This window comes from Sinocyclocheilus rhinocerous, unplaced genomic scaffold (assembly GCF_001515625.1).
Source record: "Sinocyclocheilus rhinocerous isolate Xijiao unplaced genomic scaffold, SAMN03320098_v1.1 scaffold68, whole genome shotgun sequence".
Lineage (NCBI taxonomy): Eukaryota > Metazoa > Chordata > Actinopteri > Cypriniformes > Cyprinidae > Sinocyclocheilus > Sinocyclocheilus rhinocerous.
The window spans coordinates 1089372-1102673 of NW_015666487.1; the positions used below are offsets into that span (position 1 = coordinate 1089372).

Genomic DNA, 13302 nt, shown 5'->3' on the forward strand with positions numbered 1-13302 from the left:
TGGCCTTGGGGTGTTATTTTCCTCTATAGCTTCAGTCTCACTACCAAGTGCCAATCCCGACAGCAGCTCTGCCATTTGTTACCATTATTAAAGTCATATTTCTCAGCTCGGTTCATAAATCGTACTTGAAATTGGTGAGCGAGCTGCCTGCTCTCTCATTAGCAGGGGCTTTGCTGTGGCCTGGAGACGGCTGTTTGCTTAGAAAGATTCTGCATTCTTTGGTTGGAGCCAACCAATGTGAAATTAATGAAACTGAATCAACATGTTGTGAGCTGTAAATGTAATTGCATTAGGCTTAAATATACTCAGTGATGTTGGTAACAGTCGTTTAGCAGATTTTTTTTGTTGTTGTCCAAAGTGACTTATTGTACATTAAAAGTACAAATAACTTTGAAAGTTAAAACTTTTATTCAGCAAGGACATATTAAACTGATTAAAAGTGACAGTAAAGACTTTTATAATGTTACAAAAGATTTCTGTTTCAAATAAATGCTGTTCTTTTGAACTTTGTATTCATCAAAGAATCCTTCTTTAAATAATTATTCTTTGAAACCATCCTGGTGTCTATTTTTTTCACTATTTTACTGTGGCAAATGTAAGCATATCCATACACATCACAGGAATTTCTTAACCAGAAAAATAATTATATGAATAATAGACTGTTGGCATAATCCCACAAGTTATTATAGAAACCAAGCCTGAACCCCCAGTGGGAAAAAAATGAGCTCAGTCCCAAAAGATCAAGAAGCAGGAAATACCTGCCGCTACATCCACCCTTTTTTGGTCCTGTTAGATTTAATGGCTCTCTCAGGCTTTCTCTATATTTTGTTCACTTATTTACTTTCTCTCATGGTGATCTGTTCTCACGAGCCAAGCTGCAATACCATGTAGTTCACCACAAAACAATCTGAAAAGGAAGAAACTGTTCTCAACAACAAAAACACCCCGCCCTGTCCTTGCTGTGAAAACCAATAGTGAATCATGAACCTAAATAGCTTTGGAGGAAAATGGTTCAGGCAGGCTCAGTGTGCATGTGAGAGTTATTTTGGCTCATTATTGTGTAATCTGAAAGGTTAGTGAATTGAAACCAGCATGAGCAATGATTCTTCCAAAGCCTGAGAGGAAAAGAAAATACCTACAAGGTGATTGTACAAGTTTTTTTACAAACAGTAAAACCAACAGATTACAAGAGACGGATTGTGTTGTTACCCGCTCCTTTGAATCTAATTGGGTGGGTTTACAATTAAACTTTGTACAACGTCATTAAATTAGGTGCTAGCTGTAGCTAATTAGCTTGAGTTAGTTAATAGGGTTACACATATAATTTCCTTCTCTTCTTTGTGATCTAATTTAGCTGGAAGACCCTGCAAAGAAGTGAAATAGTGATGTTTTCCTCAAACTTAAACTAGGATATAGCATACGAAACGAGCTTCTGGCTTAGTTGTGGCAGAACTAACACATGTTACTAGTCAGGCTAGTAGCTAAGGCTGTGCTAATTAGGAAAACAGGCATAAAATCTAAAAGCAACCATGTTTACTGTTTGTGCCAGTGTGGTCAATTTTCATCCCCCACACTGTAAAAGCCCAATCCAGTCACAAGGACAAATGTCTGACCTCAGCGAGCAATCAACCACATCAGGCCAGGCCAAACAGGGTCACATGATCATTGATGAGGCAGCCGTGGTTTGCGGCTGACATTTTAAGGTGACTGTGGAGAAATGCATTCTCCTTAATAGCACCAGTCTGACCGCATTGAGGAACCAGATAATTCTGAAGCATTATGGTGATGTGAACATCCATTTCAAATTTCTGATGATCTTTAACAGGGATTCCCAAACTTTTTTTTTTTGTCAGCTGAACCCCTTTAACCTAAAATATGTACCTATACCCTCTTAAATTTAAATGTTTAATATTTTAATAATTTAATTAAACATTCACATGTTCTCTGATGTCAGTGTCATGGTCACATGACATGGAGGCAAGCAAATAAAAATATTTCATATTTTCTAGTTGTTTTAGTTTGTTAATGTTTTTTTTAATTGTTATATACTGTATGTACATATATATGAATGTATGTATATATATATTTGTGTGTATATACACACACACACACACACACACACACACACACAAGGTTTGTTTTTGTGAAAAGTGGGGACATCCCATAGGCGTAATGGTTTTTCTACTGTACAGACCGTATGTTCTATTGCCGTGTTCAGTGGCATACCGACATATTGATTGTTTAGGAAAAAAGGAAAATTCGTTCATAAATTCAATATGGTGTCTAACCTGACTAGGGTCTATGCTGTATCTTCTTTCTACTCACTATGATGGTAATCTTAGATGTATAAATCTTTACAAAAATTATTTACAATGACTGTCAGTGGAATAATATAAGCACAGTTCAAAAAAGTAATAATATTAAATTCACTAAATGTGCAAAAATAAATTACCACAGTTTGGGGTACCAACCCTGTTTTACAATCCAGATTTTAATCAGATTTCCAAAATATTCCCCATTGGTCGCCCTACCTGTTAGCCCCTCCCCAAACATATGCCATTGGTTGAGCCAATGTTGCATGCTTCAACAGAGGGTCAAAGCTTTGAAAAAACTGTTCCTTAAAATGCACTTCTGTGTCATCTTCCATCATCTGTCACAAATTAAACCTTTGCAAAGAATTGGATCAAAAGTGTTTATCAGTTGTACCCTTTAAAATCCCTCATTCCGAAAGACCCTTTGAAATTGAGCACTTTGGTTTAGAAAGGCCCTTCATTATAGTGGCTATGATTGTTCTCATTCCGAAGTGCCCTTTGCAGGCAAATTGATCCTGTTTGGTATGCAGCGACAGTGTTTGCACAGTTTTGGGGGGAATCTACAAATTCTACTTATATCTGTTTGTCCTTCTAGAAACCTTTAAATGCTAGCTATATTACATTTAAATCCATCATGTTGATGTAATTTGTCAGAGTTTGAACATTTTGGAGATCAAATTAATGTAATCAGCAGTACATGATAGGGGGCAGTGCATATCTGAATAAACGATTGAATATCAGCATGGCCTATAAAAAGTATGTGTAACTGAGCTCTGGCCTTTGAGCTGACATGTAGAATAAGGTCGAGAGCCCGTACCAGACAACACGCTGTGAACGTTTATGGTTGTAACTCTGTCACTCTCCTGGCAGGGACCAGCCCCAAATCATCACAATCCTTCATAATGATTTAAAGTGAATATTTTGAGATTTAAATGCATTTTTTTTTCTCAATGCCAAACCATAATATGTCAATCGGTTGTATCACATTTCAAAACCCCGAGGACCAATTTTCTTGGTATCAAGCCTGGTTATAAGACTTTGAGGTTAAAGTCTAGTTACGAAAGGCATAAATTCTTATTAAATTCGATTGAAATGAGATTTGAAGCAACTTGCATAAACTTTGACGCCACAAATGAGCAATTACCTGTTTGAAAAATGAGAAATAATTGTTAAATAAACCTGAAATTTGATGTCGCTGTCCACTGCCAGCTCTAGGCACAGGATCATTTGTCGATAATTACTTGTGTCAGTGCAACACTCCCAGTTGTCTGTCAATGTTATGTTTGACTCTCTGTGCCTTGAGCTTGGCCCAATTCAGCTCTAATATGACCAAATTTATTAATGTTATTTCTGTTAATACAGACCATTAGCTGCCAGACTGCTTGTGAAGGAAACGAGAAAGATTAGACTTGATAGCAGAAACTGCCAGGTACGCTAACCATTTCTGAGTAGGCGAATAGACATTTGGCTGCTATTTACATGAAAGAAATACGACTGCAGCCTGAGGGTGTTTTGAACTTTGAAAAATGTATTTGCAAAATCCCATGAGTGCGAGGAATTCGCTTGGTAAAGAACCAGCGTAGATCACTCCAAAACATAACAGGCTGACTGCATCTCGTGCTGTGAATGTTTGCACTTTTTTTCTTGACAAACCGCCTATTCACAGGAAAAGGACCTGCTTGAATTTTTACACTGCACTGCTCAAGACATCTTTGTGAGGCTTATGTGCTGAATACTTGAGGTGACTTGCTGATGCTCTGTATGCAGACACGTTCTGACAGATTTGGACAGAGCCCAAGGCAGATACAAAAGAGTAGTCTGTCAAAACCAGGGATAATTCCCTTCCTCTCTACAAAGACACCATCTGAGAGCCATTTACCTAAACAGTGTGGTTTTTCATAGTTTGGGGAATACAATGAAGTTTTGAACTTGTTGACATTATTTATCCCTCAGTTCTTTAAATATGTGAAGAGAAGTTCTGCTTTCAAAGACACCAAGAATACTTCAAGGAAATATCCAACTAATGCTCACTATCATATATTTTTAAGCAAGCTAAAAGGTTCTAGAACTGTAAGTCATTTTATATTTTGCCCATTTTACCAGTAAAAATAATGAAAGCATGGTTGTTTTACGGACATAATTCTCCCACAACTTAAAGCATTTGAGAGACATCATGACCAATGTCTCTGAAAAATGTTCACTAATGTGGTTCAATGACTTATTGCTTTATGATGTATTGTTGTAAAAACAAGAAATGGCACTTATACAGTTTTTAAAAATGTATTAATATTTCTGTACTCTAAAAAACAAAAAATGACACAATGGCGGCAACATACTTAATTCTGTCAGTTACATTAGACATAGACAACAGCATTATTTTCTTGTAAAAAATATATAATTTATTTTACTTTATGATACTACAATAAATGTACAAAATACTAAATCTTTTTAAATGGGCGATACAATTATATACATCTATCTGTTCCATTTCAACAAAAATGGAAATTATATATTTTGCAAAAGTTTGTAAAAAAAGACCCTGGACCACAAAACCAGTCATAAGGTTAAATTTTACGAAATTGAGATTTATACATTCTATGGAAGCTGAATAAATAAGCTTTCCATTGATGTATGGTTTGTTAGGATAGGACAATATTTGGCCGAGATACAACTATTTGAAAATCTGGAATCTGGAAAAAAACAAAATATTGAGAAAAGCGCCTTTAAAGTTGTCCAAATGAAGTTCTTAGCAATGCATATTACTAATCAAAAATTAAGTTTTAATATATTTACAGTAGGAAATTTACAAAATATCTTCAAGGAACATGATCTTTGCTTAATATCCTAATGATTTTTGGCATAAGAGAAAAATCAATAATTTTGACCTATACAATGTATTTTTGGCTATTGCTACAAATATACCACAGCGACTTAAGACTGGTTTTGTGCTCCAGGGTCACATATAAGCTGGTAAATGGAATAAATTTTATAATATATACTATACATAAGTGCATGTACAACATATCCATCTAAAAAAATTCTTTCCTTTAGCGCATGGCGATCATCCATACAGGCACGATAGCCTCAGGAAAACCTTCCTGCTTTTCCACGTCCAGTATGGTGAGGCCTGCTGTCTGAATGATGTTCTTCATGATGTCCAGGTGGCGAATGATGCTGCTGTCAATGGGGTCCAGCTTGCATCCCTGCCGCGCCATGTTATCCTTAATGAAGATCACACCGTTGGGCCTCAGGCTCTGCTTAGCACGCATTAAAAACTCCACCAGGTCCTTATCAGTAAGATGACCTGAGAAATGTAAAATAGTTGATGAATCATGTAATTCTTGACAAAAAGAGAGTGTGTAAATTTCAAAATGTCCACAGTCCAAAACTCATTTAGCAGATACTGTTTATGTAAAGCTGAGCAACAGCTGCATAAAGTCCAGAATTCTTTACATTTTATATAACTACTTGTCGAGTCACTTAGGTCTTAAAAAATCTGTCACCATGCACCAAAGTCTTTATATGGTTTTAGGCAGTTTCATATAGATATCTGTGCCGTCTGTGTCACATGTACACAGACTGCAGTGAGGGAGATGAAACTGTATACTGAAACAAAAGACTCTGACTAGCATTCAGCTGCTCTCATTACAGCAAATGGGCAAAGATAGCCTGGACCTACTAAAATAAGCAAATGTAGGTGGGCAGAAAACACAGGTCAAATTAAAATAGTAATTGCAGACAAAACATTACTGTAAAATATATGTTACATAACATCAAATAATCCATGAAAACAATCCATCCACTCACAGGCAACCCACTGCAGCCAGATGACATCGTATCTCTTTGTAGGTGGGCTGAATTCCTGCAGATTGTAAAGGTAGTAGGCCTCCACTCGGTCTGCGTAATCTCCGAGGTAAACCTCATGAGCGTGGAGGATGAACTCTTCCATCATGTCAAGCATCTCCATGGATTCAAACACAGGAAACAGAACTCCTTTAGACACCCTCCCGATTCCACAGCCGCAGTCTAGTGCCCGCTTGGTGCCAGCCTTTCCTGGACCCTATAATAATAAAAAACACAATAAATTATTACACTTTTTTTTCCTTTTTTTTTTTTTGATGTTCAAAAATAATAAAGAATTATGAGTGCTAGTCCAGGTTCAGGGTCAAAGTTTCAGCAGAACAGCTGAGCACTATTTATGAAGCTAATGCTATTTGTCAACTTATATGTGTTAATTAACCACATGTTGAAATAGTGTTATAGAGACGTGTACAGCTTGGTTATTCTGATCTAAAGGTCTTGCTATCTAAAGAATATGTGTGAGCAGACCGAAAAGGCAATGTGCAATTAAAAATGATTGTCTGTTGTCATAGGCTCCCTAGTGAAAAAGTAATACATTTAAAATACATTTATTTCATACTTAGTATAGTTCAAATCTATTATCATATTTACTGACATACCACTGATATAAAAATTATGATGAAACATCATTTGTCTAAAATGTGTTTTAATGTCACTATTGATGAGGATTGTATGATTTTTGAATAATATCGGCCTTTAAATGCAAGATATTTAAAGTGTACCTAAAGTATACTTGCAATTTTCCATTTTAGCGCAATCAAATATACTTCGGTATATCTTTAGTTGGACTTCATCACTATTTACACACAATTAAAGTGCATTAAGCATAAAATTAGTTGTTCCAATTTGACTTTAAGTATACCAAAAGTACAATTGCAGGTAAAATTTTCATTAAGTACATAAATATGTAAATGTATTTGTAGTATACTTAGCATGAAATAAATGTATTTCAAATACATTTTAGTATATTTATTTTTCACTAGGGCTGTGTCTGATATTTATAAATAGGATGTATATAAATTAATTAACTCTTTTTAACTGATGTATGAAAACAAATGTTTGAAAAAACAAATTGGCATAGAAAAAAATCATTTAGAAATTGTTAGTACATTTCACATTAATTACATAAAAATGCCGAAAAGGTATTTTCTTGTAAAACATAAATCCAATAATCCTTTTTTGAATTTACTTAGAAAAATATATATATTTAAGTTTATTTCAATGTGTTTCTTGTGAATAATTCACATTCAGTAAGAAAGAGAAAATTTAAATTACATACAACAAACTTTTTCAGGAACTGTCTTGAGCCTTCAAGGTCGATCTCTGATATCTCCACAAAGTCTCCCATCATGCCCTCCTCTGATGCCGGGACATCCTTGTAGAAGTTCTGTGCCCTGTAGTAAAACTGCTTCTCCCCTTTAATGTACTCACAAGTCACGGCATAGAGTTTTACTGTAGGGCAATAAACATATAGACAGTCACATAGACACTAAAAAACGAGAGAAAAACAAGCCATTGATTTAATTGCTAGAAACCTAATCTTGTGTTGTAGTTGAAATATAAAGGTCAGCTGTGGGATCAAAGCATCTATGAGATAAAGTTTCACAACAACCCAACTTCTCAAAGCAACATTTAGTCATAAGTAGTTTTTTTGAAAAGTACCAGTTATTAATAGCATTTGTTTATGCAGTTTCCAAGATTTTTTTCTTTCAGCAAATGGGATTGAAGAATCAAGATACTGTTGGTATTGACAGTGTTGTACTACAGCACAAAGGAATGCTTTATTGTTGGCACATTTAGGAGTTTAGATGAAGCAACTCAACATATGATACTCTGTCAGCATCAGTCTAATGTCACATTATTAAGTTCAGCTGGAACATCTGCTTTCTTGAACGGCTGGTCACTTAAAGGACAGGCCAGTTATTAAGTCAAAGTATGTTTGCAAAGCTGGAGTCAAACATCGGATCACCAGATGATCAGCGGGAAGACCTTGCTGAAGGGTTATAGGTGAGAGAACTGGCAGGGCGAGTGGACTGTGATACTGAAATTGTGAGCAGGGTTTGATATGTGAACCACAAGTTTACTGGTTCAAAGTCAAAAATAGTAACACTGGGCAGTGATTCCCTATGGACTATTTTATTTTGGTCCTGTATATTTTTGTTGGCCGTCTTTATAGCTTAACACTCACTCATCTGCTTTGCCTTATTGGTCATGAGGCAACATTAAAACCTGCTAGTATTATGAAACATTTCAGCCAAAGCAAGACATTAATTCTAATTTTTCTCTGAAAGAGATAGTTCACCCAGAAATGCTAATTCTGTCATCCATTTACTCATTCTCATGTCATTCCAAACAGTTTCTGTGGAACATAAAATATGATATTTTTGAGAAATGTATGTTTAAAAAAAAAAAATCATTTATGTATTCGTTAATTTATTCCATAAAATGGAAATCAATGTAACCAAAAATATATATATTTTTTTAAATCTTCTTTTGTGTTCCACAGAATGAAGAACATCATAAAGGTTTAGAATGACATGAGGGTAAGTAAATGATAACAGAATTTTAATTTCTCTCACAAAACACTTTCTGAATTCATATCAGTCTTTTTAAAAATATGAATGAATGATTGTGTTCCCTTTTGGTCTAAAATGCAATTGATGTCATTTTACGATGTACTCAAAAATATTTTTGCTCCTAATGCTTAATTTTATTGTAATTTATTACATGAATACATCATTTATTACATGAATTTCACTGACACTAACATAACTTTGCTGTAACTGGGTAGGGCATTTGCAGTTTCCAGTAGTAAAATGTGCTTTTTTTGTGTGTTTTTCTCTTCCCACCGACATAATACATTATATAGGGGTTAAAAACTAAATTTTTAAAAACTACAAGTGCTATTGCTAGCTTTTAGTTACCTGCAAGTTACTTTTTTTGCGTAAAGTTCACAGTTTAACATTTAAGAAACACTTTTCAGTATATTTCTTTTTACCTCAATTTATTATTCCTTTACATATTATTTAACATCAACTGTTCTTTATTTAATAAATGGGGGGTTTTCCCCCCCGTGTTGTTGTACACGAGTAAAGGCCAAGGGTAAAACCTGTTGATCTCTGTGTTTTAATACCAGACCAAACTCTTCAGTAACAACACAAATAGTTGTGATTGAGTCTGTTGAAATAAATCCAGCCTCTGAATCCAACCAGTAACTCACAGTAACACTGACAGACTGGTTTAATTGTCTCCACAGTTTACACTACCCAACATCTGATAGAAATATAAGCTAACATTCATCAGACAAAGACCATCATATAATATTCATGGCTGTTTAAAGGAGAACATTTGCTGAGATTTTTTATGTTAATGACTCAGGAACTTTAACACCTAACCACCATCTCCAAAGCCTTTCAATACTTTGAAATATGCTGTTATTGCTGCTAATGCACCAACATAGCAAAGTCACAGATGATATTTTATTATTCAGTAAAATTTAAAGTATGCAGCATGCATATACATGTTATGCAATTATGCTTAAAATAGACACATGGCTGTACACTGGGATAAATAGTATGTACTGTATACTGTTAAGTGAAAATCAGTTGTTCCTATTGGATATTGTGGTTTAGGCATAGCTGTTCGACATTATCTTCTCAAATTTGCAAATGTAATTTTGAAGCAGCTTTAATAGGGACAGATATGCCAATAACATGAATATTAGTGGATGCAGACTAAATATTTATTGTGGATATGGTTTGACACAACTCCATACTCCAAATATCTGCCTTACGGTTCTCATCACAACAATATTGCAGGAAAACTTCAAAGGGTCATAATACAAACAATTCATTGTGCCACCCACTCCCACATCTTACCCAGAGGAATCTGCTCCAGGAGGTACAGGTAGCTGGCGAAGAACTCCTTCCTCAGAGTATTGTGCAAGTGGAAAGACATACTGTGCTTGCACATCTCATCATCCGTCTTTGCCCAGCGGTCTCGGAAAGCTTGATGCGTCCTGCTAAACTCCATAATGGAGGTGGAATCAGACATTCTGAATCTTCTGCAAAGTGACTCAAAGCGTGTGTGATAATGCGTAGCTCAAGGTGTCTCTGAAGACACCACGATGCTGCTATATCTGTAGGAGGCCTCTGGTTACTGACCGGTTGAGCGTTCTTTTCTCAGCAGAGTGCTTAAAACTACCACATCTTATCAGATCACCTGCTTTAGGCCTGGGGTGGTGGAATGAGAAAGGGACGGGTAAGATTGCCTCAGAAGAGGGGTGGTGCCTTCTTCTCCAGTTCCAGAAGAAGCTCCTTCTCTTACGTTCCATAGACACATCCAGAATGGCATATTAGTGCATACCAACACATAAACCAGATAGTCATGCATTCATTCACAGCTAGTGACAAGCGGCTTATGTAGTGGCTATTCTTAGCACTGCCTTCTCATGTTTGTATACACAGTATTGGTGGCAAGTTCACAGTGGTGAGGAAAGATCAAAGACAGATCTAATCTGAACATGCTGTTGCTGCTTACTGTCTGCATGCATTGGCATTAGCTACAATAATGACACAATTGCTAAAAAAACTTGGTTTTTAGAGTTACACATACAAATTGTGTGAAAAAGCAGAGATAGGGAGAGAGAGAGAGAGAGAGAGAGAGATAAGATGGATAAGATATCAGGCCTCTCATCTTTAGTCATGTCAGCTCATGGGCCATGTGTTACTCATATGATTGCAGTTTGAAATTTAGATAAATTGCCAAATGATCATCACCTTAGTGTATGTGATATTCAGTGAACCAGAACTGAACCAGTGCTTAAATTGGAAATACATTCTCAATGCAATTAGAGAAGACTGTTTATAAATAATGCAGGTCCTAAAGTTGGTCCAAAAAGCCATATTAATATAGGTAAATGTTTCAAACAATTTGTTTGAGTTTTTAAAAAATCGAATAGATTTCTCCATACTTCCCTAGCTGATTCATTACAGTATAACGAGACATTTTTTTAATTACAAGTTTTCTGAAATGTCATGTTTAAATATACAAATCATGGATTATTTAATTAAAAATGCACTCATTAAAATCTTATACATTTCCAGAACAGAAATCTGAACATTGGATAAAGTCAGGTTCAAAAGTCTTGTCTTTGTTTTTATTTTTTTATTTCTTAATGTGTTCTAAACTTTCTAAGACTGTTTCTTCTAACAAGATATATCAAAACAAGACATTTTTCTAATAGTCCAACAATTGTATAAAAACTGGGCTGGTGGTTAAAAAGTATCCTTTATTCTTACAGTCTTTATTGTTCTGACAGCAATTTGTACAAGCTAATCTGATTTAGAAGCTGTCAATAACTAGTTCACTTCCAATTGTAAAATATAGGTAATAGGTAATTAAAACTGTGAGACTTGAACTAATACATTCAGCACTATAAAATGCGTTGAAGAAAAACAAATACCCGTATAAATACATAAATACAAATCAAATCCAACAAAAGCCTAGCCTGTACATGTATTCCAAGTGAGCGATGCGTACCTCCACATATACAGGTGGCGCTAGAGGTTCTTCCGCTTATTTCTGCTTCTTCGCTTCTTCACAGAATTTCAGTACACACCCATAGCAACACAAACAGCAGCATCCTGCCAGAGCAGAAACGATGAAGCAGTCCGGACATTAGAGACACGTCAAAACATCAGACAGAAATCGACCGCACATGTTTGTTTGCTTTAATTTATGAGCAACAATGCAAGCGGACGACGCCAGATATTTAAAACGGTGAGTGTTTGTGTAATGCGAGCGAGCTCTGTCATTAGCTGTAGTGGTCGAGCTTGAGCTTAACACTGCATATAATTGTTTTCTAAGGCGTAAGACATTCATTTTTGATATATATGTACAGCTTTCAAAATATTCAGGCAAATTATGGCATCAGTTTATATTTATGTGTCTTCAAGTGACGGTTATATGGGCATAATCATCATCATTATCATCACCACAATATCATCATTCATCATATTAAACAGAGTTATTGAATTAATAAAATGTATTTGTACGTATGCTATGTTTACAATGGTAACGTTACTGAATGTTTACATTAATTTACCGTGTTATTTAATGTTGCTCCAGGGTGCTTTGAAGGATAACAATAACAAGTTACTATCTGGGAACATGTCCGAGAAAAACAAAACAAAACAAAAAGGATAACAAAACATGATTGTTTTACCAATAATATACTACTTTTTTTTTTTTTAAAGATAAGCTTTTAAAGATAAGCTTTATGCATCAAACATCTTTCATAGGTAACTCAAAAGTAAGGCAAGGCAAGTTTATATAGCACATTTCATACACAATGGTAATTCAAAGTGCTTTACATAAAAGAAAAGAAAATAATAATAAACAATAAGATCACAACAATAAAACAAGGAATTTAAAAATTTTGAAAATTATTAAAAAATTTATTGGTAAATCTGGGTATCATCAGCATAGCTGTGATAGGCAATTTCAAAAATAGTAGGAAAAGTACGTAATTTATAACAATAATCAATAATAATCTGTAATGTTTTGTCTTCAGGAAATATAAGGGTGGCAGTTTAGATGTCCACCCCACAGAAAAAGCCCTTGTTGTCCAATATGAAGTGGAAGCTACAATCCTTGGAGAGACGGGAGACACGATGCTAGGAGAACGCAAGGAGTGCCAGAAGATGTAAGATCATTCAGATAAATGGAGTAGTGGGAAAATTGATTGTGGGGTAGATTTTTAGAGCTAAAACTTTCCTCCGTTTGCAGAATCCGTCTGAAAAGCCTGAATTCCAACACGGATATTGCGTCTTTAGCACGGAAGGTAGTGGAGGAGTGTAGACTCATTTCCCCTTCCAGACTTCCTGAGGTGGAACAGTTATTGTTCTACCTGCAAAACCGCAAGAAATCTGCAGGTAGGCTGAGAAGTATAGGGTAAAAAATATTATAAAAAGTGCTTTAGTGATTGTTTGTGTTTTGTTTACTCAGAAAAGAAAGAGAAGAAACAGATCAAGCCTAGAGACCTGACTCCTTTTGAAGGCATGGAGGTATAGTTGAAATGAATATGAATTTGTTTTTGTGTCACAAATGATATATATATATATATATA

The 13302-nt window shown here is 35.3% G+C and overlaps 2 protein-coding genes across 2 annotated transcripts in view; one reads left to right on the forward strand and one right to left on the reverse strand.

Moving 5' to 3' along the window:
* Window positions 1–5308: 5308 nt before the first annotated feature.
* On the reverse strand, window positions 5309–10500 carry LOC107732414 (alpha N-terminal protein methyltransferase 1B-like). Its single transcript, XM_016543740.1, has 4 exons — window positions 10052–10500; window positions 7453–7625; window positions 6120–6372; window positions 5309–5616 (listed from the first exon to the last, which is right to left on the reverse strand). The coding sequence occupies exons 1-4, from the start codon at window positions 10224–10226 to the stop codon at window positions 5360–5362; spliced, it is 858 nt and encodes a 285-aa protein (XP_016399226.1). The 5' UTR covers window positions 10227–10500; the 3' UTR covers window positions 5309–5359.
* A 1282-nt stretch (window positions 10501–11782) lies between these two features.
* Window positions 11783–13302, forward strand: part of LOC107732413 (kinesin-associated protein 3-like) — a 23410-nt gene continuing 21890 nt past the window's right edge. Inside the window, exons 1-4 of the mRNA XM_016543739.1 lie at window positions 11783–11954; window positions 12748–12879; window positions 12963–13108; window positions 13182–13240. Of these exons, the coding sequence (XP_016399225.1) occupies window positions 11923–11954; window positions 12748–12879; window positions 12963–13108; window positions 13182–13240 (369 nt within the window). The 5' untranslated portion in view covers window positions 11783–11922. The remainder of the gene's footprint in view (window positions 11955–12747; window positions 12880–12962; window positions 13109–13181; window positions 13241–13302) is intronic.